Here is a 27924-nt window from a genome sequence, read left to right on the forward strand (position 1 = left end):
ATATTTGCATGGGTATGTGTGGTTTTTTCAAGGTTAAAATTATCATTTGCATGTCTTCATGTGTTGTTGTGCTGTACTTTTTTCATGGGTTGTACTTCTGTCCTCCTCAGCCAGAGTAATTTCAGGCCATTTTGGCACCCCAAGTGAGACAACCCAGGGAGTAATGGACTATATCCCCAGTGTAGCCATCATGTACACGTTATAACAAGTCCCCACATAACAAGTGCCACCACCAGGTGTTGTCTTTCTCCTCTTATTACAAATGCAGGCAAACCATCTCTCATATAGCTAGTGTGGTGCCCCCACATAACAAGCCGCTAACATGCTGTGATTCACCTCATTTCAAAAACCACTACAGATAAGGTGCTAGTGCAAATATAAATTCATATATATATGAATACACATACACAAAATCATTTTTGCACGTTCATATTTTTTGTGCACATATCATATCTTCATATTGAAGCTTATCTATATATATGAATTTATATTTGCACTAGCACCTTATCTGTAGTGGTTTTTGAAATGAGGTGAATCACAGCAATATTTTTATCCATAAATACAGTCGATGGACGTATGTCTTTTTTCAACCAAAATAACTATGTAACTATGTATACTTTTCTCTCAGGATTGTTTGTGGCTCAGTGTTACTTTACTTGAAATGATATTATGCAGGAGAACAGAGGCGCCAAAAGGATAAAAGGAAGCTAAATGAGCTTAAAAACCAAATTCTTGGTAAATAGAGGAGGTAGTGGTGAACTTACCTCCTCCAAGTAGACACACAACAACTGTAGATCCTCACCAGTGGAAATTTTTCAAGATTTGGTAGAAAGAGATTTGAAATCCTTAGCAGAAAGTAGTAGGATTAGGTATAATCTAACCCCCTTAGAGCGACAGGCATTGGCCAGACTTAAGTCGAGATCCGACATTGTCATTAGAAATGCGGATAAGGGGGGAGCGGTGGTTGTTCTCAATGCAACTGATTACAGGGCAGAAGCCTTGCGACAGCTTCAGGACCCAAATACATATATCCGTCTCCCCACGGACCCCACTTTTGATTTTAAACTTGAATTTGATCAACTTGTTTCCATGGGGGAATCGATGGGGTTACTGAAAAAGAATATGGCAGAATTCCTTAGGGTCCGGAGTCCAGTCATTCCCATCTTCCACCATCTCCCCAAGATACATAAGCCTGTCTCTCCACCTGAGGGCAGACCTATCGTGTCTGGCATTGGTTCCCTTGGGGAGAGGTTGGGGGAATGGCTGGACTCCCACCTACAGCCACTGGTTTTGAGGCTCCCCGGCCTTGTCAAAGACACCAAACATGTCCTTGCATCCCTTGATAATATACAGTGGAAATCACAATATAAATGGGTAACTCTCGATGTAAAAGCATTGTATTCTTCTATCCCCCACAATTTGGCTATTGTGGCCCTTGAGTTTCATCTCTCAAAGTACAGTTCGTTCTCGACTCCATTACAAGCATATATTCTATTGGTAACAGAGTTTCTTCTTTCACACAATTATTTTTCTTTTGATGGGGGGTTCTACCTCCAGAAGTGCGGAGCTTCTATGGGGGCAAAGTTTTCGCCCTCACTCGCGAACCTCTATATGGGGTGGTGGGAGGAGCTCCGCATTTTTGGAGAGACGAACCCCTTTTTGGACTCTATTGTTTGGTATGGTCGTTTTATTGACGACCTTCTTTTGATTTGGCAGGGGACAGATGAAGCTCTACAACAGCTTTGGTCATATCTTAATGATAATAACTTTAATCTGTCTTTTACTTATAAATCAGATGACATACAGATGGATTTCCTTGATATCACTCTCTGTGGATCGGGAGAATTTGGAACTATCAACACTAGAACCTATAGAAAGCCCTGTGCTGGGAACTCTCTGTTGCAGGCAACCAGCTGCCACCCGAAACATACTCTCAGGGGTGTCCCTGTAGGGGAATACATTAGAGCAAGGAGGAATTGCTCTACAGATGAGTTCACACTGCACGAGTTTTCTATCCTTAGGTCACGCTTTAAAGCGAGGGGTTACTCTGACCCAGATCTTGATAGGGCTCAGAGAATTGCTGCCTCTAGAGATAGAGAAACACTTTTGAGGGACAAATCCGATAGTACACGGGTCCAGAAGTCCAATGATGGCTCTATCAACTTCATAACTACATATAGCCAACAGTATGACAGGGTGGTGCAGGTCATCAAGAAATATATCCCTGTGCTATATGCAGATGATAAGCTACAACAAGTACTCCAACCAGGTTGTAGGTTCGCCTACAGGAAGGCCCCATCCCTGGGATCCACCCTCTCTCCCAGCCTCTTTCAGTCCTCTGCTGTTCCGGTGCGACATACTTGGTTGTCCACTACCGGATCGTACAGGTGTGGTTTCTCTTCCTGTAATTATTGTACTTACCATCATTCTTCACGTACTGTCTCATCCATGGCTAATCAGAGAAATTTTCCTTTACGCCAATTTATCAATTGTAACACGAAATCCGTTGTTTACGTGGTCACATGTACAATCTGCAGCCTGCAATATGTTGGCTGCACTACACGTTGTTTAAGACAAAGGATCTCTGAACATTTTAATGGGGCCTCGTGGAAAACGGATAATATTAGCAATGTGGCGAGACACTACAGGGAGAAACATGAGGGTAATATGAGGGGCTTCATTTTTCAGGGGATTGAGAGGGTTACTGTTTCTTTTAGACGAGGAGATGCTTACAAAAAACTACGAATAAGAGAAGCCTTTTGGATTCTACAGATGGGTACTAGGGAACCTGATGGCTTAAATGCCAGGTGGGATATTAATTTTATATACTGATGTCGTTTTACTGTTTTTCTATTTTTGTAATTTTGTACTTTTTTACCTTGCTATTGTATTTTTGTCATTATTGTCATTTTATATATAGTGTTATGGTGGACATATTTTTGCAGACCCTGATCTGTGCCTTTAAATTTAAGTCAGGCCTTTCCTCCCATGGGTGGAGGAATATACGCCCTTATGGGCGGTCTTGACAGTATATATGCTCCACCAAGATGTCAGTGTTTTAGGCTATGAGTAAGGATCTTATCCGAAACATGTCAGCCAAATTTCTGTATTTGCAAGTTGGATTCAAATAAAAACCCTTGGACTATACCAGCGAGTGTGCGGATTTCATCTTCACTGTGTTCCTGTCCTGCTGTCTGGCATCCAGCACCTTGCTTAAAGGTATCAGAGGTAGAGCGGTCTGTCTCCATTTGTACTAGACACACAACAACTGTAGTAAAGACAGTCAATATATTTTATTTATGAACTCCAAATATGCAACGCGTTTCGCAGGTTTGATCCCGCTTCATCAGGCAATAACAACGGAGCAATAGCATATGTGGTCAGTAGAAGAGCCAGGCACTTCTCATCTACAGAGAGCGACTTCTTATTCCTGAGTGGGGTCAGTAAAATCTCCCCACCTGCCTTTACAGTGGTTGCCTAATGGTAACCCTGGTTTGTGAGTATTACTATTTACTCTATCTAGTAACCATTTACCAGTACATATTACACTATTGGGGCTCTTGGTGTTCCTTGTTTTTACTTGAAATGAGTTATATATAATAACCGTAACACTGCTGACTCTACCACAACGTCTTGGGAGAATCTTGTATAATCTTTTTTATAACAATGGATATTATTCATTGCTGAATACATTAATATAGCGGTGCTCCCACTTCAATATTGATTGTACTGGGGGCCTTTTGCAGGCTTGTTCATGGCTGGCTTTGTTTTAATTGTTTTTAATTTTTGTTAGTTGGCTTCAAATAAACTTTACATACAAGACCTGATATACAGTGGTTTGCAAGAGTATTCGGCCCTGTAACGATTGGTGTCAGCACACAGAGAGAATCTTATTATTGGTGATCTGCAGTATCACCAACAATACAGATGTATACCTGATTATTGATGATCTGCAGAATCACCAATAATACAAGTATGACTAACCTCTGGACACCTAATAGGGTGTAGGTGTTTGGTGCAACTGTAGGCTATCTCCTGTGGGGCGGGAGACACAGATACTTCGACCAGAGACCACCTGAGGAGCAGGTGGCCCTTGGCTGTGCAGGAACTATCTCCTAAGAGAGGAGAAAGAGATAATCTGGCAGCCAGTGATTCCCTGGTAAACTGGGAATCAGACTGTACTGCAGCCAGAGGACTCCTATGGGATAGAGGCCCCTGGCTGTACTGCAGGAAGGACTCTCTGAGGAGCAGGAGGTCCCTGCAGCAAACTGACATTTGGTGGAATAGTGTCACGGGTAGTACAGACAGACTGAACACTCTAGGGATGAGTGACAGCCAGAAGGGTCGGGCAGGCCAGGTCGGCAATACACAAGCAGATAAGGTACAAAGACAGAAGGCTGATTCGGTAACCGGGTACAGGCAAGGTTGGCAACTGGTAGGCAGATGGGCAGAGGTACCAAATCAGATAGCAAGAGAGAGGTCGACCGAGCAAATGGTCATAACAGATATAAAGCACAATCCTAGTCTGAGGTGTGAGGTCCTTGGTCTCGACACCCAGGAACTAGTCTAAAGAATAACACAGTATCCTAAGCTTGGGTGTGAGGTCCTTGGTCTCAACACCCTGGAACTGGTCTAAGATATAACACAGTAATGACACAGTAATCCTAAGCTTGGGTGTAAGGTCCTTGGTCTCAACACCCTGGAACTGGTCTAAGGTATAACACAGTAATGACACAGTATTCCTAAGCTTGGGTGTGAGGTCCTTGGTCTCAACACCCTGGAACTGGTCTAAGATATAACACAGCATATAACAATAGCGTAACCTGGCTAAGTGTGAATTCCCAGGTCCACCTGGTTCTAACACACTGTAGGATCTGACTGAGGTCTGAGTGCTCACACGTAAGTATTCACAATGGCAGACAACCAGCAATTGACAAGCAAGATCTATATATACTTACAGTGCTGTGCAGCTCCGCCCGAGCCACTCAGCCAATCCAGAGTCCAGCTGGGATCAGCTGAATCCCCTTCTGCTGGTATAAATGTCCTGTCGTCTGGCGGGCGCACGCGTTGCTCTCCATCTGTGTGCACTAGAAGGTCCAGACAAACCAGACACATGTAGCTGTGCGGAAACCGCCGGTCTGAACGTGGAGACAGTCGCCCCGCCGCCAGGCCGCGCGGCGGCATCTCCGCTATTCATTACAGGCCCCCTTTAAGTTTTCCACATTTTGTCATATTACTGCCACAAACATGAATCAATTTTATTGGAATTCCACGTAAAAGACCAATACAAAGTGGTGTACACGTGAGAAGTGGAACAAAAATCATACATGATTCCAAACATTTTTTACAAATAAACAACTGCAAAGTGGGGTGTGCATAATTATTCAGCCCCCTTTGGTCTGAGTGCAGTCAGTTGCCCATAGACATTGCCTGATGAGTGCTAATGACTAAATAGAGTGCACCTGTGTGTAATCTAATGTCAGTACAAATACAGCTGCTCTGTGACGGCCTCAGATGTTGTCTAAGAGAATATTGGGAGCAACAACACCATGAAGTCCAAAGAACACACCAGACAGGTCAGGGATAAAGTTATTGAGAAATTTAAAGCAGGCTTAGGCTAGAAAAAGATTTCCAAAGCCTTGAACATCCCACAGAGCACTGTTCAAGCGATCATTCAGAAATAGGAGTATGGCACAACTGTAACCCTACCAAGACAAGGCCGTCCACCTAAACTCACAGGCCGAACAAGGAGAGCGCTGATCAGAAATGCAGTCAAGAGGCCCATTGTGACTCAGGACGAGCTGCAGAGATCTACAGCTCAGGTGGGGGAATCTGTGCATAGGACAACTATAAGTTGTGCACTGCACAACGTTGGCCTTTATGGAAGAGTGCCAAAAAGAAAGCCATTGTTAACAGAAGATCATAAGAAGTCCCGTTTGCAGTTTGCCACAAGCCATGTGGGGGACACAGCAAACATGTGGAAGAAGGTGCTCTGGTCAGATGAGACCAAAATGGAACTTTTTGGCCAAAATGCAAAACGCTATGTGTGGCGGAAAACTAACACTGCACATCACTCTGAACACACCATCCCCACTGTCAAATGTGGTGGCAGCATCATGCTCTGGGAGTGCTTCTCTTCTGCAGGGACAGGGAAGCTGGTCAGAGTTGATAGGAAAATGGATGGAGCCAAATACAGGGTAATCTTGGAAGAAAACCTCTTGGACTCTGCAAAAGACTTGAGACTGGTGCGGAGGTTCACCTTCCAGCAGGACAACGACCCTAAACATAAAGCCAGGGCAACAATGGAATGGTTTTAAACTTTAAAACAAAACATATCCATGTGTTAGAATGACACAGTCAAAGCCCAGATCTAAATCCAATCGAGAATCTGTGGCAAGATCTGAAAACTGCTATTCACAAACGCTGTCCATCTAATCTGACGGAGCTGGAGCTGTTTTCCAAAGAAGAATGGGCAAGGATTTCAGTCTCTAGATGTGCAAAGCTGGTAGAGACATACCCTAAAAGACTGGCAGCTGTAATTGCAGCAAAAGGTGGTTCTATAAAGTATTGACTCAGGGGGCTGAATAATTACGCACACCCCACTTTGCAGTTATTTATTTTTTTAAATGTTTGGAATGATGTATGATTTTCGTTCCACTTCTCCTGTGTACACCACATTGGCCTCAATTCACTAAGCTTATCGCCTGTCTTTAATAACGTTTCTAGAGTTATCACCATGGTGATGAGGCATGTAGTTTTCAGGAAACATTTTACCTCAGGCAAACCTAAAGTTAACTCTTTGATCCTTAAAATAACTCCAGAATTCTAAAGTTAAAGACAGGCTGTTAATTAACTGCATGTAAAATTAACTACAGAGGAGGTAACTTAACTACAGAAAAGGAAACTTAACTACAGTGGAGGTAACTTAAGGAATGAAGAGATAAGATAACTCTCTTACTGTGTGGAGGTAAGTTTTCTCTTGCCTTATCTCCAGCATGATCTTAGTGAATTGAGGCCTTTGTATTGGTCTTTCACGTGGCATTCCAATAAAAATGATTCATGTTTGTGGCAGTAATGTGACAAAATGTGGAAAACTTCAAGGTGGCCGAATACTTTTGCAAACCACTGTATGGCCTTTGCACCATTTTTTACTCTCTTATCCTAACTTTTATATAGAGGTTGCCCTTTTGCTTCTTATTGTATATTAGTGTTTGAAACAGGTCTATGACCTACTTCCCCCTTATACAAACTTTCTTGGTAGCAACATTGTTTGCATAATTATGTCTCCTCGTTCCTTTTCTGTTGTTTAAACATATAGCAAATGTAGTCACAATGCCCCCTCTATAGCAAGTACAGCCACATCATGACACATATAACAAATGCAGCCATAATGCCCCCTCCATAGCAAGTACAGCCACCTCATCACACATATAATAAATGCAGCCACAATGCCCCCCTCCATACAAAGTACAGCCACATCATGACACATATAACAAATTCAGCCATAATGCCCCCTCCATAGCAAGTACAGCCACCTCATCACACATACAGGATCTTCTCAAAAAAATAGCATATTGTGATAAAGTTCATTATTTTCTGTAATGTACTGATAAACATTAGACTTTCATATATTTTAGATTCATTACACTCAACTGAAGTAGTACAAGCCTTTTATTGTTTTTCTTATTGATGATTTTGGCATACAGCTCATGAAAACCCAAATTTCCTATCTAAAAAAATTAGCATATTTCATCCGACCAATAAAAGAAAAGTGTTTTTAAAACAAAAAAAGTCAACCTTCAAATAATTATGTTCAGTTATGCACTCAATACTTGGTAAGGAATCCTTTTGCAGAAATGACTGCTTCAATGCGGCGTGGCATGGAGGCAATCAGCCTGTGGCACTGCTCAGGTGTTATGGAGGCCCAGGATGCTTCGATAGCGGCCTTAAGCTCATCCAGAGTGTTGGGTCTTGCGTCTCTCTGCTTTCTCTTCACAATATCCCACAGATTCTCTATGGGGTTCAGGTCAGGAGAGTTGGCAGGCCAATTGAGCACAGTAATACCATGGTCAGTAAACCATTTACCAGTGGTTTTGGCACTGTGAGCAGGTGCCAGGTCGTGCTGAAAAATGAAATCTTCATCTCCATAAAGCTTTTCAGCAGATGGAAGCATGAACCCACTTTTGAACCAGAAACAGCGGCAGAAGTGCCTGACCTGGGCTACAGAGAAGCAGCACTGGGACTGTTGCTCAGTGGTCCAAAGTACTTTTTTCGGATGAAAGCAACTTTTACATGTCATTCGGAAATCAAGGTGCCAGAGTCTGGAGGAAGACTGGGGAGAGGGAAATGCCAAAATGCCTGAAGTCCAGTGTCAAGTACCCACAGTCAGTGATGGTCTGGGGTGCCATGTCAGCTGCTGGTGTTGGTCCACTGTGTTTTATCAAGGGCAGGGTCAATGCAGCTAGCTATCAGGAGATTTTGGAGCACTTCATGCTTCCATCTGCTGAAAAGCTTTATGGAGATGGAGATTTCATTTTTTAGCACGACCTGGCACCTGCTCACAGTGCCAAAACCACTCGTAAATGGTTTACTGACCATGGTATTACTGTGCTCCATTGGCCTGCCAACTCTCCTGACCTGAACCCCATAGAGAATCTGTGGGATATTGTGAAGAGAAAGTTGAGAGACGCAAGACCCAGCATTCTGGATGAGCTAAGGCCGCTATCGAAGCATCCTGGGCCTCCATAACACCTGAGCAGTGCCACAGGCTGATTGCCTCCATGCCACGCCGCATTGAAGCAGTCATTTCTGCAAAAGGATTCCCGACCAAGTATTCAGTGCACAACTGAACATAATTATTTGAAGGTTGACTTTTTTTGTTTTAAAAACACTTTTCTTTTATTGGTCGGATGAAATATGCTAATTTTTTGAGATAGGAATTTGGGGTTTTCATGAGCTGTATGCCAAAATCATCAATATTAAAACAATAAAAGGCTTGAACTACTTCAGTTGTGTGTATTTGAATCTAAAATATATGAAAGTCTAATGTTTATCAGTACATTACAGAAAATAATGAACTTTATGACAATATGCTAATTTTTTGAGAAGATCCTGTATAATAAATGCAGCCACAATGCCCCTGTGCTAGCAAGCACAGCTATCTCATCATACATATAACAAGTGCAGCTACAACGTTCCATACCAAGTACAGCCATCTCATCATACATTTATGCAACCATACTGTTCCCATATAACAAGTGCAGCCATACAGTTTTGTTATACCTATAATAGTTGCAGACACCCTGTTATGTCCCCCCTTTTAAAGAGAACCCGAGGTGTGTTTAAAGAATGTGATCTGCATACAGAGGCTGGATCTGCCTATACAGCCCAGCCTCTGTTGCTATCCCAAACCCCACTAAGGTCCCCCTGCACTCTGCAATCCCTCATAAATCACAGCCGTGCTGTGAGGCTGTGTTTACATCTGTAGTGTCAGTCTCAGCTGCTCCCCCGCCTCCTGCATAGCTCCGGTCCCTGCCCCCGTCCCTTCCCTCCAATCAGCAGGGAGGGAAGGGATGCAGGCGGGGACCGGAGTTCTGCAGGAGGCGGGGAGAGCAGCAGACTGACACTATAGAGATAAACACAGCCAGCTCTGACAAGCTGTTTGTCAGCAGCATGGCTGTGATTTATGAGGGATTGCAGAGTGCAGGGGGACCTTAGGGGGGTTTGGGATAGCAACAGAGGCTGGGCTGTATAGGCAGGTCCAGCCTCTGTATGCAGATAATATTCTTCAAACCCACCTCGGGTTCTCTTTAAGTTCAGCAGTTATGTTATGTTCTTCATACAAGTAGTTACAAATTACACCTGCAGAGTTTTTGCAAGAAAGTGCACTAAACTGTGCACACCTACCTGATACTGTGCCACCTGCTGGTAGTTCAACTGCATCAAACAAACCCATCTGCTTATGCCCTGTGTCTGTGTTCAACATTACAGTCTATTCAGCATTCCCCAAGGGGCACATCTCTACATAGCCCTTTGGTGACATGAATAACTTCCTGAACTGGTAACTGACTGTATTTAGCTTCACAGAGTATGACTCCCTGTTTTTCATTTTCTACAACTGCATTAACTGAGTGACTGTCGGTGGGCTCTGACACTTACACGTAAGAGTTTCTTTTAGGGCCTGAGTCTACTAAGACAGTTGTGGGCTCAAGCCCTAGGAATACTGTGGAATGACTTTTTCATATACATAAAACAATTAATGTTTTCCATGTACATAGCTCAACGGAAAGGGCGGCTTATTTCTCAACAAAAGTGGAATATTACTTTAATCAAGAATCATGTATTATTGACTTCTGTATTTTCCAGATAAAGATGAATGTTCCCTCTACCCGGACATTTGCTCACCTCATGGCAAGTGTGAGAATTTGGAGGGATCGTATAGGTGTATCTGTGACAATGGCTATGCACCTAGTGAGGACCAAAAGAAATGTGAGGGTGAGTAGGGAATGTGTGCACTTTCCATACAAATGTATATATTGGTTTCCAGGGACTATTTATTTATTGATTGTATTTATAAAGCGCCAACATAGTACGCAGCACTGGACATTAGTTTAGGTTACAGACAATATTTAGGGGTGACATACAGCAATATGACAATACAGGAATACAAGAAAAACCAGATCATGCAGCACAGTATGAGTACAAGGTAATGCTTAGTCAGTCACTGGAGGGGTGCATGGAGATTAGGCAAGTTAGGTTCACTCAGATGTATAGCATGGGTTCACAGTAATGGAGGTGTATGATCAGGTAGGACACAAAAGGAGGAGGACCCTGCCCAAAGGCTTACAATCTAGAGGGAGAGGTAAGGACACGAAAGGTAGGGGACCAGAGTTCAGCTGTGGGTTTAGAGCACTTGTGAGGGGTAGTAGGCCAGAGTGAAAAGGTGAGTTTTGAGGGCCTTCTTGGAAGATGTTGAAGGAGGGGGCTGCCCTAATGGGTGGAGGTAGGTAGTTCCATAGTGTTGGAGCAGCTCTTGAGAAGTCCTGGAGGCATGCATGGGACTGGGTGATGTGGGGGGCGGTCAGGCGAAGTTCATTGGAAGAGCGGAGTGAGCGGCTTGGTGTGTATCTCTGAGTAAGATCGGAAATGTAGGTTGGACAGGTTTTGTGGACAGATTTGTAGGTAAGACACAGTATCTTAAATCTGATTCTGGACTGGATAAGAAGCCAGTGGAGGGATTCAAGGAGGGGATAAGCCGTGGTGGAGCGATTGGAGCAGTGGATAATTCTGGCTGCCGAATTCATGATGGACTGCAGTGGGGCTATTCGGGTCATAGGGAAACCAGACAGAAGGGCATTGCAGTAGTCAAGGCAGGAAATTATGAGGGCATGGGTGAGGAGTTTGGTAGTGGCAGAGGTCAGGAAAGGGCGAATCTTACAGATGTTACGAAGGTGAAAGTTGCAGGACTTTGTGAGGTTTTGGATGTGGGGAGTGAAGGAGAGTGCGGAGTCCAGGGTGACACCCAGACAGCGGGCTTGAAAGGTAGGGCGAATGGTAGTGTGGTTAACAGTGACATGCACATCTGGGAGGTTCATGGATGGCCGGGGTAGGAAGATCATAAATTCCGTTTTGTCTAGATTTCGTTTCAGGAACCTAGCGGACATCCAGGAGGAGATGGCTGAAAGGCAGGAGGAGACCTTTTCCATGGTAGTGGTGGATATGTCAGGGGTGTGGAGGTAGATCTGAGTGTCATCTGCATACAGATGATAGTTAAAACCCATGGAGGAGATAACCTTGCCAATGGAGGATGTGTATAGGGTGAACAGTAGGGGGCAAAGGACCAAGCCTTGGGCAACTCCCACCGAGAGGTGGTTGAGGGTGGACGAGGACTCATTGAAGGCGGTCGTGAAGGAGCGGTTGGAGAGGTAGGATGAAAGCCAGGCCAGGGCGAGATCGCAAATGCCCATGGACTGGAGGGACTGGAGGAGCAGGGGATGAATGAAGCTGCTGAAAGGTCAAGGAGGAGGAGAATGGAGTATTTACCTTCAGCTTTAGCTAAGGCAAGATCATTGACCACTTTGGTGAGAGCAGTTTCGGTTGAGTGGGCAGGCCGAAATCCAGATTGCAGTGAGTCTAGCAGTAAGTTGGCATTGAGGTACTGGGTCAGGCGTTTGTGAACCAGACGCTCAAGGAGTTTTGAGGCAAAGGGGAGGAGAGAGATAGGGCAGTAGTTGGAGGGTAGCGAGGGGTCGAGGGAGGGTTTCTTCAGCAGGGGTAGTACAGTGGCCTACTTGAAGTCTGAGGGGGAAGGTGCCTGTGGACTATGGCCCTTATGCAATTAACTTTTTCACCTGAGTGTTTCCTTAGAGATATATTTTTTTAAATAATTCTTTAGCACTCTGAAATTGAAAAAGTACCCAAAAATAGATGAAAAATTACTATAAAAAGTTTTGCTTGCCGGTGGTTTAAAGGGTATTTTATTGGCAAGGGGTAAAAATATCCCTGGGGTGGAAAGTTCATTGCATATGGGCCATTACTTAGTGATACCCGTTAAAGTCCCACCAATCTGCCCTATTTTTTCCTATTTACTTTAACTTACAATGCTAAATCTGAGAGGATGATATAGGGCATTAAAGGGAACCTTAACCCTGGCACCTAAAAAAGTTTCACTTACCCGGGGCTTCCCGAAGCCCCCTGCAGCTGTCCTGTGTCCCCGCCGCTTCTCGAGTGTCCTCCGGTCACCGCTGCAAGTTAGTTTCGTTTTCGGTGAAACTTTAAGTGAAACTTTTTTTAGGTGCCAGGGTTAAAGCGGTATAAAACCCTGATATAATATTCAATAAAAACATGTTTTCCTACTTTTTATATGCCATACGGTTATCATATTTGCTTTTATGCATAAGTATTATTATTCATTTAGAAATTGCAAGTTCCCAAAGTACACTTTTTTTGCTCTGAGAGCTGACTTTGCGTTTTATCCATAACTGGTTTATTCATCTTTTTAATGTAAGCAGAAATGCTTTCTGAGTGTCTGACTGTCTGACTGTGTTCAGGAGAGTCTGCAGTGTCAGAGAAGTGGTTACTTAATTGTATAAAGTGAGGAATGTAAACACAAGATAACATTTTCTCCAGTTCGGATGCGTCCAGCTTTCCCGGCAGGGAGCTTGTAAGTCCTGTGTTGTGCTGTTCTAGTAAAAAAAAAATGGTGGTAGTATATAATATGCTGTAAATAATCTTTTAGAGCAAAGAAGAAATGCTGGGTTTCATTCCACTTTAAGGTTCCCTTTAACTTCAACATTTTCCCAGAGATTTTCAGTGCACAATAATTATTTACATCCATTCATGGTGCTGATTAACTGACTTTTTTGTTAATTTGCCATGAACATATATTGGTGCAAAATAAGTCCTTTAACCACCTTGCCGGCTATCCCGAGCTGAGCTCGGGGTAACCCGCCGCGGAGGATTGCTCTGGCCCTGCTGGGCCGATTTACATAATTTTTTTTAAATCACGCAGAAAGCACTTTACTTGCTGCGTGTTACCTGTGATCGCCGCCGCTCGCCACCGATTCGCCGCTACCCGCCGCATTAGAGGGCCCCCCCCCCCGCCGAGACCCCGTGCGCAGCCTAGCCAATCAGTGCCAGGCAGCGCTGAGGGGTGGATCGGGACTCCCGCTGACGTCACGACGTCGATGGCATCATTGTGATCGTCGCCATGGTGACGGGGAAGCCCTAAAGGAAATCCCGTTCAGAACGGGATTTCCTTATGGGTGAGTGCGCCGGCGGCGATCGGAGGGGGGGAGGGACGCCGCAGGGAGAGGGGCATCATGTAGCTAGCGCTAGGCTAGCTACATGATAAAAAAAAATGCAAAAAAACCTTCCCGCGGCCGCGGGAATTAGAACGGCAAGGAGGTTAAAGAACAACTGAAGCGAGAGGGATATGGAGGCTACCATATTTATTTCCTTTTAAGCAATACCAGTTGCCTGGCAGCCCTGATGATCCTCTGCCTCTAATACTTTTAGCCACATACCCTGAGCAGATCAGGTGATTCTGACATTATTGTCAGATCTGCCAAGATTGGCTGCATGCTTGTTTCTGGTGTTAGGACACTACTGCAGCCAAAAAGATCAGCAGGGTTTCCAGACAACTGGTATTGTTAAAACGAAAATAAATATGGCAGCCTCCATGTTCTTCTCATTTCAGGTGTCCTTTAAAGGGAACCTTAACTGAGAGAGATATGGATGTTTCTTTTTAAACAATACCAGTTGCCTGGAAGCCCTGCTGATCTCTATGGCTGCAGTATTGGCTGAATCACACACCTGAAACAAGCATGCAGCTAATCCAGTCTGACTTCAGTCAGAGCACCTGATCTACATATTTGTTCAGGGGCTGTGAGTAAAAGTATTAGACACACAGGATCAGCAGGATAGTCGGGCAACTGGTATTATTTTAAAAGGAAAAATCCATATCAGTCTCAGTTTAGGTTCCCTTTAAAGTGAACCTTAAGTCAGGAAAAAAAAATGAGTTTTACTCACCTGGGGCTTCTACCAGCCCCCTGCAGCAGTCCTGTGCCCTCGCAGCCACTCACTAATCCTCTGGTCCCCCTCTGCCAGCTAGTTTCGTTTTTGCCGACAGGCCCGTCAGGACTGGCCACGCGTAGCTTTTTCCGCATTCCCGACTGCAATTAGCGCTATTGCGGGCCGCAATGCGTACAAAAATACGCGTTGCCGCATATCTATGCGTGCGTAATGCGGCAATGCGTATTTTCGTACGCGTCGCGGCCAGCAATAGCGTTAATTGCAGTCGGGAATGCGGAAAAAGCTACGCGTGGCCAGTCCTGACGGGCCTGTCGGCAAAAACGAAACTAGCTGGCAGAGGGGGACCAGAGGATTAGTGAGTGGCTGCGAGGGCACAGGACTGCTGCAGGGGGCTGGTAGAAGCCCCAGGTGAGTAAAACTCATTTTTTTTTTCCTGGCTTAAGTGTCTCTTTAAGTATAAGTAAAACACTATTGTCTTACTTTTGTCCATTGGTTATGTTCTATATCTTGTTGCAAAAATTGCTACATTATAGCCAGGAGAACAGCAGTAGAAGCTGATGCCCAAGGGAGCTGTGCATGAAAGAGAGGGGATACAGTACATGGATGATGCACATGGAAGAGGGGGCTGCACATGGAATGGGAGGGGCACAGCTGCACATGGAAGGGGAGCCCCAACATACTAGGCCTAGGGGCGGAAAAAGTATAAATCCAGCCTTGGTTATCAGGATTCAGCATTTTCATCTGGGTATTAGCAGTTATCAGCCAGGAATCATGGGATGTGTGTAGTCCTGTGTCCAACAGACTTGTGGTACAGGACGTAGCATCAGACTTGTGGTTACCTCCGCAGCAGGGAGCGGAGAGGCCGCCGCTTCCGTGTCTGAAGCGACCGCGGATCTCACCGCATCTTCTCAGTCATTTCCGTCTGGCAGGACAGGTCTCTCCAGGGTACATCTGAGCAGGGCAGTGCATGCGCGTGCCAGGAGACAGGACCATTATGCTTTGAGCTGACAGTGCAGGACCGATCACCGCTCCTGATTGGTTGATGTGCGCTGGGCGTAACTGCGAGGTTACCTGTCTGTATTTAAGACCTGAGCTGTCAGTAGCTCATTGTCTGCTGTTGCTGATACTTTGCGGTCAAGCTCTCAGACCTTAGTCAGTTCCCAGTGTGTTTGATCCGGCAGGACCCCGGGGATTCACACATAGCTAGGACTATTATTATACTTGTAATAGTAATTATTATCATTGTATATTGATTATTTGTGTATGACTCTTTGCCTGAACCTTTGACTCCGCTCTCTGCCTCTCGATTCTGTACTCTGCCTATCTGATTGCTGCCGACCTCGGCCCGACCCCAACTCTGATATTGCCTCCTGATTCTGTACCTTCGCACATCTGATCTGTTACCGACTCCGGCCTGTTTTCTCACTCCGCTTTTGCCTGACGATTTTGTACTGCTTCCTGACTGATCTGTTACCGATCTTGCCTGTACGACTACTCTACTAAGTGATAGTCCCTACAGCCAAGGGCTATCACATAGGAGTACTCCTGTGTTACTGTGCACAAAAACACGTGTGATCACACTCTAAATAAAGTACTGACTACTGTGCTGTTAGAGCTGTTACTGATCATTACACCCTGCTGTTAGGATAAGGCTGTGGGCTAGAATAGTGATGTTGTTGTGCTATTTAAAACTCTTGAAGCTGTCTGCAAGCTTTATTTTTAAAAACTTATCAGTAGGTGTAGATGGGCTATTTTCTTGGAGCTCAGAGTTCTTCAGCCATGAACCATCTTTGCAAACTGACCCCATACCTTGCTGCGCTGTTACTATTATGACTTCTGCTGTATATTAGGCTGTTTTTTTATGTTAATTCTACTGTTGAGTGACTTTTTTTGTGGTTTATTGTGTTTGTTGTTATAACACGGACTTCCTTCTCATGCTTGCTGTGTGTATTCTCTGTTGCAGAGATTTCCCGTGGCCTGGACCTCAGAGACTGCTTCCTAACTCTGGATGACACTCTGTTCTGTGACAGTGTTCTAGCTGTGAATGTAACAAAGGAGCAGTGCTGTTGTTCTTTGGGGGCAGGATGGGGCGACCATTGTGAAATATACCCTTGTCCTGTGCACAGCTCAGGTACATATTGCATCTTTAGCATGTATTTTTGACACTGTGCATCTTATTGTCAAAAGCCCACTTCAAGAATGAATGATTTTTTTAAACCCGTCTCTCTTCCTTTAACAGAATATAGGGTCCCCCATTACCCATACCTCTCATATGACAAGACAAGACAAATAACACTTATATCGCGCTTTTCTCCTGGCGAACTCAAAGCGCCAGAGCTGCAGCCACTAGGGCACGCTCTATAGGCAGTAGCAGTGTTAGGGAGACTTGCCTAAGGTCTCCTACTGAATAGGTGCTGGCTTACTGAACAGGCAGAGCCGAGATTCGAACCCTGGTCTCCTGTGTCAGAGGCAGAGCCCTTAACCATTACAATCATATCCACCAATGGGTTTCACTACCACTAAGGTCACCCTCCTACACTGCTCTGATCACATTATCCAGCTCCCTTTGCACCAGCCTGACTGGGCCCTTTTACACTTAATCAGTTGGTGTGCGTTAGTGTGCGTTAGTATGCGTTAGTGTGCGTTAGTGCGTGTTGGTACGCGTTTTTTCCATAGCAGTGCATTGGAAAGAAGATTTCAGTTAAAACGTGTAAGGGCCCTTTTACACTTAATCAGTTGGTATGCGTTAGTTTGCGTTAGTATGCGTTAGTGCACATTGGTACGCGTTTTTTCCATAGCAGTGCATTGGGAAGAAGATTTCAGTTAAAACGCGTTAAGTGTGAAAGGTGCCATAGGAAAACATGGGACCTACTTTGAAAATCAGTTTTCTTTCCGTTTTAACTGAGAGCAACTGATTAAGTGTAAAAGGGCCCTTAAAGGGAAGGTTCAGGGAGGGTGGTTAAAAAATAAAAATCAATTTCCACTTACCAGGGGCTTCCTCCAGCCCGTGGCAGGCAGGAGGTGCCCTCGCCGCCGCTCCGCAGGCTCCCGGTGGTCTCCGGTGGCCGACCCGACCTGGCCAGGCCGGCTGCCAGGTCGGGCTCTTCTGCGCTCCAAGGCCCGGCACTTCTGCGTCCCACGCCGGCGCGCTGACGTCATCGGACGTCCGCCGGGCTGTACTGCACAGGCGATTTTTCGCTAGAAATTGGACAGTTAGTGGCCACCTTTAGGAAACCACAAAAGAGAGGAGCAACAGCTTTAACTGGCACACCACTCTCAATTTGTTTAGGTCGGTTTTACACCTGGCCATGACGTTGCGGTGTGATGCTCCGCCCCATCGCATCGCAAGAGAACTATATTCATATGACCCTGCGTCAGAGTGCACCAATAGGGTCATATGCATAGCTCTGCACCACTCCCCCATCATGCCTCTCACCTTGTGACGTACTACCTGCTGGACAGGAAGTAGGTCACTGGGATTCCCTAGTTTCCCCGTCATTATCACATCGTTCCATGCATGGGCACTGCCCTGCGGCTGCCAACGGATTTACATTTTCTTCATCTACCATTCACCTACATGCATTCTTCCGCCGCTGCAGTGCCGGAGAAGTCGGCGGTGATGCACTGTTGACTTTGCAGCGGCTCATCAGTGAATTGGGCACATCCGATGTGACACAACGGGGTCAGTGTGCTAGGCCCCATATACTTTCATTGCTGTTGTTGTCAGGGTTTTCTTAATTTTTTAAAAGCACTTAGTGAATGGCAGTTGCTCTGTCCAAATGCCAAAAAAAGTGTACGGTGAGCAGGGAGACTGGCCAGCATCTTTATATAAATCATTTTCAGAGAGTATCTTTATAAAGAATACAGGCCATGCTGAGAATCCCCTATGGAGAGATGGACTAGCCCAAAACCTGTCGCTTCTGTCAGATTTCTACTACTTACTTTAAGTGACAGCATCATAGGAGAGAAGTAATTTATGGCTCATTTTACTCTGGAAGAAACGTCCTTTTTATTTATAAGTGTTTACATATATTTTACATTTTAAGCTTTTTGCGACAGTGGTCCTTTAAAGAGGGGCAGTTATGATTTAGTGAACCGCAGGGGAAAGCACAAAGACAGCTGACAAATACAGCATTATGACAGCACCATATTGCATAGACAAAACGTGCTGACACTCAAAATAGGTGCTAAATGCAACCTCCAGTCCAATAAATGTAAGAACTTTGTATTTTTCTGATCTGTTTACGTTATGTTTTCATCATGCGTTATATTTTCAGGTGAATTCCTCACACTTTGTCCTGATGGAGTTGGATTTATTGTGGACCTCGATATTATGAGTTACGGTCTTCCCACATATCGCGGTAAGGGAGAGCTGTTTGAAATATAACTCCACTTTCATTTATAAAAATGTAACATTTATCATTGCCACACAAGCCATTTATTATTCATATTTATATATTAAATAATAATAATTAAATAATAATAATGTTATTATTATTATTATTATAGCCAGTTATAACTTTATAAAACTGACAGAAATACAAGTAGGAATCTTAACAATGGCAATGGTGCATACAGTAGTAAAGATTGGCAATAATCTAAAAAACCATGTAGTTAAAGGGAATGTACAGTGTTTTATTTTTTTTTTCTGATCAAGAAAATACAAAATTACAAATGACTGTATTATTTTTGATTGGTAACTTATCTCACAATAATCTTGCTTTACTGGTGCTGTGATGTTTTACACACTGCAAATCCTAGCTAAACAGATTGCTACAGATCAAACTGTAAGCATTGTATCCATTAAAGAGAACCCCCAGAGTAAAGAAGAAAACATTGCAGCCTGCAAGTAAAAAAAAGTTATATTTACTTGAGAAGCTTTGTCCCGCGAAGCCATCCCATTACTGTAGTAAATCTCTTGGCGTTTTTCTCTGGGAGAGAGGGGTGGCAGGGCCAGGCGCCGGAAGTCAGGTGATACAGGGTGTTTGGGGCGGCCTGCCATGCCCCCTTGCCACGCCCTCTTGCATGGAGATTTTAAAAACATGTCTGATCACGCTTTTCATTGGTAAACTGTCCAAAATCAATTGAAAGCGAATTAATCAGATATACTAGTTATAGTTAGCAGCAATAGTTGTTTTGCAGTTGATCAAATCTGCTGGAAGAATCTATATTTGTAGAGGTTTGTTTACTACACTCATCACCGCTTTAATATTAATGAGGGTAAAATGGACACACCAGTGGGCCAACACTTCTGTGAACCAGGACACAGCATGCAAGATCTCAAAGTACTTATTCTTAAAGTGGATCCGAGATGAACGTTTACTCATTGCATAATTGTGTTCCTTTCCTATTGTTTATAGGGCATTCCTCAAGCCAAATAATTTTTTGTTTTTGTTTTAATACTCTAATTTCCTATAAACTAAACAAGCCACTCCCACAGGTTTTCAGAGAGCCAAGGCACTTTCAATCAGTAGCAAGGGCTCATGGGAGCTCAGTCTGGGCAGGAGGAGGGGGAGGTATTACTAGCCAGAGATTTCAAAGGCAGAGGGGAGGAGGGAGGAGGAGGGGGGATTAGGTTTTTTTTGCTCAAGATGCAGATAAGCCTGCCTCTGTGTAATGTTTACAAACAACATGGCTGCTGTCATTGTATCACAGGAAGAAATAATCATATTCTATTAAAGCTGTGCGCAGCTAGATTTGCTGTGTAAACTATCTAAACTTTAGATAACATATATAGACAAGTTACTTGTTATAGTAAGTTTTTCATCTCGGATCCACTTTAAGAGTAACTTAAAAAATGATCAATCAAGAAAAATTTCTGAGTACAAATGAAAATGTTCAAGACATTAACAGAAGGTTTAACTTGTGGAACAGGATTCATGACACCTTATTCAACATAATTGACTTGGCTTCATGATCTTCAGAAACTTGCTAGGTTTCATATGTGCCTGCACAAACTCACTGGCTCCAGCCTGCTGATCACCTGACACCTAACGGATAAACAGTAACCAGCACAACTGCCATCTTTGTGTTTACTATTTACCTACATCAGTGGTTTACTTCAGCTAACATCTGGAAATATGCCTGAAGAAGGGAACTAGATCCCAGAAAACTTGCATAATATAACTCTATCAGTTAGCCATTAAAAGGTATTATTTTTTTTACAAAACATTGTTTTTTCTACGTATATATTAACTACAACAGTAAAGCAATATACATTTTTATTTATAATCAAAATAGGTGGAGCTCTAAAATTCCAAGACTGATGATTTAAAGTTTTTTAAAATAATCTAAAGTGAGAGAACTACAGACGCTGCCATCTTCATTCCCTTATAAACAATTCCAGTTGCCTGGCTGTCATCCTGAGTTTTTCACTTTTGTTAACTGCTTCCGGACGGTGGTGATTGAAATCTACACCCTGTTTGTGGCTGCTTATTCCTGCCAGGGCATAGATTTTAATCACCGCTGCTGCTCTGTCTACTTGCTCTCAACGTTTGCGCCGATATCTTCGTCGCTGCACCAACTCACTCTGCTGTCACACTGACAGCAAAGCTTCAGTATATCGGACAGGACACTGCGATTGCTGTGAGCCAATCAGCTCAGAAATCACATTTCTTAAAAGGGCATAGATGGTTCTGTTCTTAAAGGAGCCAGAGCTGTCTGGTCCAAAAGTGGTTTAAAGAAAACCTGAACTGAAAATTAAAAGTCAAAATAAGCATACACAAGTCATACTTTCCTTCCATGTAGTCTACTCCTCAGTGTCTTTCTCCTGTCCCGCGTCCTATTTGTTCACTGTGATCAAGGGAATTTTCCGTCCTCCATTTTGAAAATGACCATTACCCATAACAGCTTTCTGGTCAGCACACAGTTAAACTGTAACATCGCCCACTTGAGCCATAGGGAAACATGGACATTACCTGGTACATCCGTTTTCCTCTCAGCTATAACTGACAGCAACTGATATTTTACTGACAGCAACTGATATATTTCAGATCTGACAAAATATTGTCAGAACTGGAAGGGATTATTGTCAGAAGAAAATGGTGAGCTTCTGAGAGGAACTGATGGCAAGGTAACTATGCAATGTTCATTTGAAGCTACCTCATGTGTTTATTTTAAATATTTTACTCAGTACAGGTTCTCTTTAAGAGTACCTAAAAAAAAAAAAAATACTAAGGGCTGCCTGGGATCCTCCTGCACATTGGGGCTGCGATCCACTTTTGGCACAAACACTTGTGCATAAGCGGCACTAGCTTTCTGCGCAGACGCAGCCATACTCACGCAGGTGCAATATGGCCACGTGTTGGTAGTACACTCCTATAGCTAAGCTAAGCAAGAATTTATTTTTGGAGTAGGGTTTGTACCACCAGGATTCATGGACAAATATAGCTGAGTGGTAGGAGACCATGTTGTTGGGTAAATGTATCAAGTGGTAACATGTAGATTGCAAATAGCAGTGGGGATAAGATTGAGCCTTGTGGCGCTCCAAATTTTAGACCTACATAGTTAGACATAAAGGGCCTAGGAATACTCTTGTGTTCTGTCAGTCAAGAAAGATCTGAACCACCAGAGGACTAAACCACTGATGCCACAGTACTCCTGAAATCTGTCAAGCATGATTTCATGGTCAACTGTATCGAAAGCTGCTAAGAGATCCAGCAGGATTAGGATGGAGCATTCCCCTCTGTCCCTTGCCACGAGCAGATCGTTGCAGGGGTACATACGAAAATGGCGCCTGCGAATAATGGCGCACGGTGATGCCGCTAATCCGTCTTCCATTTATTGTTAATTAACGTTAACACTAAATCGTTAATTACCATTTCAAAAGCGTCTTCTCAAAAACATTAACTAATGTTTGTATTGATATTAATAACTCTAACGCTCTTAATAGTAATCTTTATTTAAAGTTATTTTTTACTTGACTAATTGCTATTTTTTATTTTCAAAGTCAAAGTGTATTAGAGTTAATTAACATTAAGAGTACTGTACATTACAGGTACAAATTAGCTAACGTTATTAAAGTTAAGATTTTTTTTTTTTAACCTCCAATCCTCACAGTGTATTAAAGTTAGTTAACGTTTACAGGACTGCACATTACTTGAACAAAGTTAATAACGTTAGTTAACGTTTACAGTACTGCACATTACTTGAACAAAGTTAATAACGTTAATTAACGTTTACAGTACTGCACATTACTTGAACAAAGTTAATAACGTTAGTTAACGTTTACAGTACTGCACATTACTTGAACAAAGTTAATAACGTTAGTTAACGTTTACAGTACTGCACATTACTTGAACAAAGTTAATAACGTTAGTTAACGTTTACAGGACTGCACATTACTTGAACAAAGTTAATAACGTTAGTTAACGTTTACAGTACTGCACATTACTTGAACAAAGTTAATAACGTTAGTTAACGTTTACAGTACTGCACATTACTTGAACAAAGTTAATAACGTTAGTTAACGTTTACAGTACTGCACATTACTTGAACAAAGTTAATAACATTAATTAACGTTTACAGTACTGCACATTACTTGAACAAAGTTAATAACGTTAGTTAACGTTTACAGTACTGCACATTACTTGAACAAAGTTGATAACGTTAATAACGTTAATATTGTTTTTTTAAATCCTCAATCTGGGACATCCTTAGAATTTTTAACAGTGTTACATTAAATCCATTCACCGTTTTGCAGTTAAATAACGCCTGCTGTTTGACTTATGTACGACGCTATTTATAAATAACGGCACTGTGCGCCATCTTTCTTCATTTTTCTCTGTGCACCATTATTATGCAGTACTATTGTTAAATAGCGTTAATCGTATGTTTTCAATGCGGCGCCATTTTAAACCATAGGCACTGTGCACCATTATTCTCTGATCCGCATTGCAGACCTGGATGAGGGCTACTGTGTTTCTTGAAACCAGATTGTAGAGGGTCTGAGATGTTGTTTCCTAACAGCCTGGCTTCAAGTTTCAGATAGACAGCTTTTTCAATAACTTTCCCTAAAAAGGGGAAGGTTGGAGACAGGTCTGTAGCTGCTCACTGCATCTGGATCCATGAAAGGTTTTTTTGAGAAGGGACTTGATGATTCCTTCTTTTAGAGAGGTAGGAAGCATCCTTGCTTGCAGGGAGCAATTTACTATTTTGTCAAATTCTGGGCCAAACAGGTCAGGGCATTTCAGCATGAGCTTAGTTGGTCCAGGTCACAGATTGTCTGGCAGAGGTGTTTGAAATCTCTTCTTCGCTAATTCCTTTGTAATCAGACCATTGTGTTAGGTTGTTCTTGCATCTATTATCAGACATTGTATAAGTCTTATGCTGGGAATACACAGTTCGTTTTTGAGGCAGATAGATAGTTAGATAGATAATTTCCGACATGTCCGATCTCCCGTTTGATTGTTTTGCCGCTCGATTCCTGATAGAAGTGAATGGAAAAGTTAATAAAAACTAGCGGAAACTAAGTCGAAGAATCAACTGTAGAATTGAGCGGCAGAAACGAACCGTGTATGCCCAGCATTAGGGCTTGTTGCCACTAGCCACCGAGCATGGCGGCACTTCCTGGTCTGCGAGCACGCAGACGAATCCCAGAAGCCATGCACGACTATGGGATTCTCTGCCTCCCGCACGAAAAATGCTGCAATGTCATCCGACTCACTAAGGCAAGTGATTTGGATGGCGGCAGCATTATCAACTATGGCAGAGTTTCTTGCGGGGAAACTCTGCAGATTCGGTCCGATTTCTGCTGCAGTGGAAACGGCCCTTAGGCGCTGCAGACTGAAAGAGAGACAACATAGAGGTCACTGTCAGAAAAGTAACAGGCAAATTTCTCCCATAGGTCCTTTGAGAAGTTTATACAATTTTTGTGACAGGATGGGTTGCAGAGACCATCAACTGTGTGCAGGGGCGTAACTAGGTCCCACCGGGCCCCCCTGCAGATTTTCAGAGCAGGCCCCCCCCCTCCCTGGGGCCCGCTCGGGGCCATTTTGTGGGGGCTGGAGGGTTGGCAGCATGAGGGGAAAGCCGTGGCCACAGTCGGCGGGGAGAGGGGAAGTTTCCCCCCCCCCTCTCCCTCACCTCGGGGCACTCCCCTCTGCGCTCCCCTCCAGCTTAAAGAAGTGTCCGTGGGCAGCGCTAACAGCGGCGAGCAGCGGCGGCAGCAAACAGATACATACCTTCCGTGCGCTCCAGCCAGTGCGTTCCTCTCGCTAGCCTCTGACACGACTTCCTGTTATACCGTAAGTCGCGTCAGAGGCTAGCGAGAGGAACGCAGGCTGGAGCGCACAGAAGGTATGTATCTGTTTGCTGCCGCCGCTGCTCGCCGCTGCCCACGGACACACATTTAAGCTGGAGGGGAGCGCAGAGGGGAGAGCCCTGAGGTGAGGGAGAGGGGGGGGGACTTCCCCTCTCCACGCCGACTGTGGCCACAGCTTTCCCCTCATGCTGCCAACCCTCCAGCCCCCACAAAATGGCTCCGTGCGGGCCCCAGGGTGGGCCCCCCCCCGCAGGAGCAGGGGCTGCAGGCCCTATTGTTACGCCAGTTACTGTGTGGAATAATTGGGCCAGCTTGTTGGCGACCTTTGCGATCTCCTGTGATAGAAAGGAGGATTACTTATTGGTAGCTTTCCAGGTGGGATATCAGGTTGTGTTTGTCTTTTAAGTTCTGAGATTTGCGCCATTTTCTTTCTAGTCTGCGCACTACTTTTTTTTAGTGTTACTTTCTGTAAACTGTATATCTTGAAGCTTGAATCTCAATTGTTTCATAACTGTAGTCCAACTGCCATCATTTTTCTTTTCTAGATATTGACGAGTGTGAATTGTTTGGACAAGAAATCTGTAAAGAAGGAAAGTGTGTGAATACACAGCCGAGCTATGAGTGTTACTGCAAGCATGGCTACTACTATGACACTCGCTTACTACAATGCATGGGTGAGTATCGGAGAAACTGGCAGTTCCGACAACAAACCACATAGCACAATGTTAGACAAATCCATCCTGGTGTGGTCATAGATACTGTACAGCACAAACACCTCAAATGTTATCCTATCTCTTTGAGTTCCAGTGTTGGTCACATGGCTGTTGCCTTGGCATCCGGATAGGCCCTAAGGGATGCAGAAGGTGAGACTGCACCAGAGTCTCTATGGCAGAGGGTTCCTCTTTCAATTGCTGTATTAGCTCTTCATTGGTGCCATACTGCTAATGATCACCTCTATATGTGCTTTGAACAGTGGTAATTATTAACCTACTGTTCCCTCCCCTGCTTACACCTGCAAATGTGCCTGCCAGTTTTGGAGCTCCATTTTATTTGTTATGTATAGGGCACCATGGTGGTGTAGTGGTTAGCGCTATCGCTTTGCAGCGCTGGGTCCCCGGTTTGAATCCCAGCCAGGTCAACATCTGCAAGGAGTTTGTATGTTCTCCCCGTGTCTGTATGTTCCTCCTGGCACACTGGTTTCCTCTAGCATCCCCCCAAAAAACATACAGATAAGTTAATTGGCTTCCCCCTAAATTGGCCCTAGACTACAATACATACACTACATGATACATCCATAGACATATGACTATGGTAGGGATTAGATCGGGGTCAGGAACCTTTTTGGCTGAGAGAGCCATAAACACCATATATTTTAAAATGTAATTCCGTGAGAGCCATACAATATGTTTCAAACTGGGACAGTGCACATGCGCAGCAGAGAGCTCACGTCCCTGTTGCCATGGTGATGTGTATACAGTTGATCCACCACGCAGCGGAAGTGTCAGACACGTCTTCAGCAATTTCCCCGAAAGCCAGACAGGAGAAATTCCACCTAACAGGAGCTTGTACAATTAGCTAGCTGACTTCAGGGTTGATTCACTTTGTAGAACGACATCCCATATAACAATATTCATGATCTTTATTCTATATACTGTACTCTAGAGATATCATTACAATGTGCCTTGGCTGTGATTTATGCTGTACATCTCTTGCCCTTACAGATGTAGATGAGTGTGTTGATGAGTCAAACTGTGTAAATGGCCAGTGTATCAACACTCGAGGCTCCTTCTACTGCCGCTGCCCATCACATATGCAGTACCATACAGAACACAAGCGTTGTGTGCCCACTGCAGAACTAGGTAAGTCCCAGGTTATCAGTGTCCCTATGTTGTTTCCCAGGTTACTAGAACCCCTGTACTGTATCTCAGGTAACCAGTATCCTGTAATCATGTCTCAGCTTTCAAGTATCAATGTATTTTGTGGCAGCTTTCCAGTACCTCTGCATTGAGTCCCATCATGTCCACAGTTGCATTGTTTTCCAGGTTCCCAGTATTTTTGTATTGCTTCCCAGCTTTCTGGTGCCTAGGTTGTCAACGTGAGGTGTTCACAATCCAAGGATACTTCTGGTAGGTCCAGGGAGTACTTGGGCTTGATGCAGTTCTTTAAAGAGGAACTGTAGTGAAAATAACATAATGAATAAAATTACTTATTTTTTACAATATTCATTTTAATAGCATGCCTTATCAGAGTTAACATGTGTTATCATAGTTAACACACCTTATCAGAGTAGCATAGCGAGCGCTATGAACTTATGCCTGCTAATTGGCAGTGACGAGAGCTCCACTCGTCCTGCCCTGAGCCCCTGCGGGTCCAATCACTTTAAAGGACATTATCCCCACACTTTGATTAGCCCAATAGGCTGCCTGTCACTTGACAGGAAACTTGACAGGCAGTGAAGCTCTTGTCATTGCCAATTAGCAGGCATAAGTTCGTAGCACTCGCTATGCTACTCTGATAAGGCGTGTTAACTGCGATAAGGTGTGTTAACTCTGATAAGGCATGCTATTTGTCTTAGTGAATCAAGCCCACAGTGTGAATAGACCCTAATCATTCACCTGGTTCCGACTTCTAAAAGGTCGCTAGTGGCATATAGTGTACTGGTTAAGGGCTATTGGCTGAATAGTGTACTGGTTACTGTACTGGTACTGCTCTGACACAGGAGGCCTGGATTCAATTCTCGGCTCTGCCTGTTCAGTAAGCTGCACATATTCAGTAAGGAGTTTCTTGGGCAAGACTCCCTAACACTGCTACTGCCAGAGGCAAACCCAGGATTTTCAAGGGGGGAGATTCCTGAAAGGTCTCCCTCAGCCGCGCACAATACAGTAAAATAATAAGGTAGCCCTGCTGGGTACACATAATGCAATTTCCCGTCTGACTGACAGCATCTGTCAATTATTTCCTAAATGTCCAATCTGCTCCCGATCCACAATGGGATCATACAGGAGCAGTTTGGATACAGATAATAATGAGGACAGCCGACATTGCTAATGAAGGGGAAAGTGAAGCATACACACATCAGGGCACAGGGCTGTGCTCATACCTGACTCTGTTAAGTTCCCCAGAGCTGCCTC

The 27924-nt window shown here is 44.0% G+C and overlaps 1 protein-coding gene across 1 annotated transcript in view; it reads left to right on the top strand.

Annotated features, from left to right (window-relative positions):
• Nucleotides 1-27924, top strand: part of LTBP3 (latent transforming growth factor beta binding protein 3) — a 155392-nt gene that overhangs the window by 96526 nt on the left and 30942 nt on the right. The window contains exons 16-20 of the mRNA XM_068260461.1: nt 10366-10494; nt 16496-16663; nt 18810-18893; nt 25339-25467; nt 26515-26652. Of these exons, the coding sequence (XP_068116562.1) occupies nt 10366-10494; nt 16496-16663; nt 18810-18893; nt 25339-25467; nt 26515-26652 (648 nt within the window). The remainder of the gene's footprint in view (nt 1-10365; nt 10495-16495; nt 16664-18809; nt 18894-25338; nt 25468-26514; nt 26653-27924) is intronic.

This window comes from Hyperolius riggenbachi, chromosome 11 (genome assembly GCF_040937935.1).
Source record: "Hyperolius riggenbachi isolate aHypRig1 chromosome 11, aHypRig1.pri, whole genome shotgun sequence".
Classification (NCBI taxonomy): Eukaryota; Metazoa; Chordata; class Amphibia; order Anura; family Hyperoliidae; genus Hyperolius; species Hyperolius riggenbachi.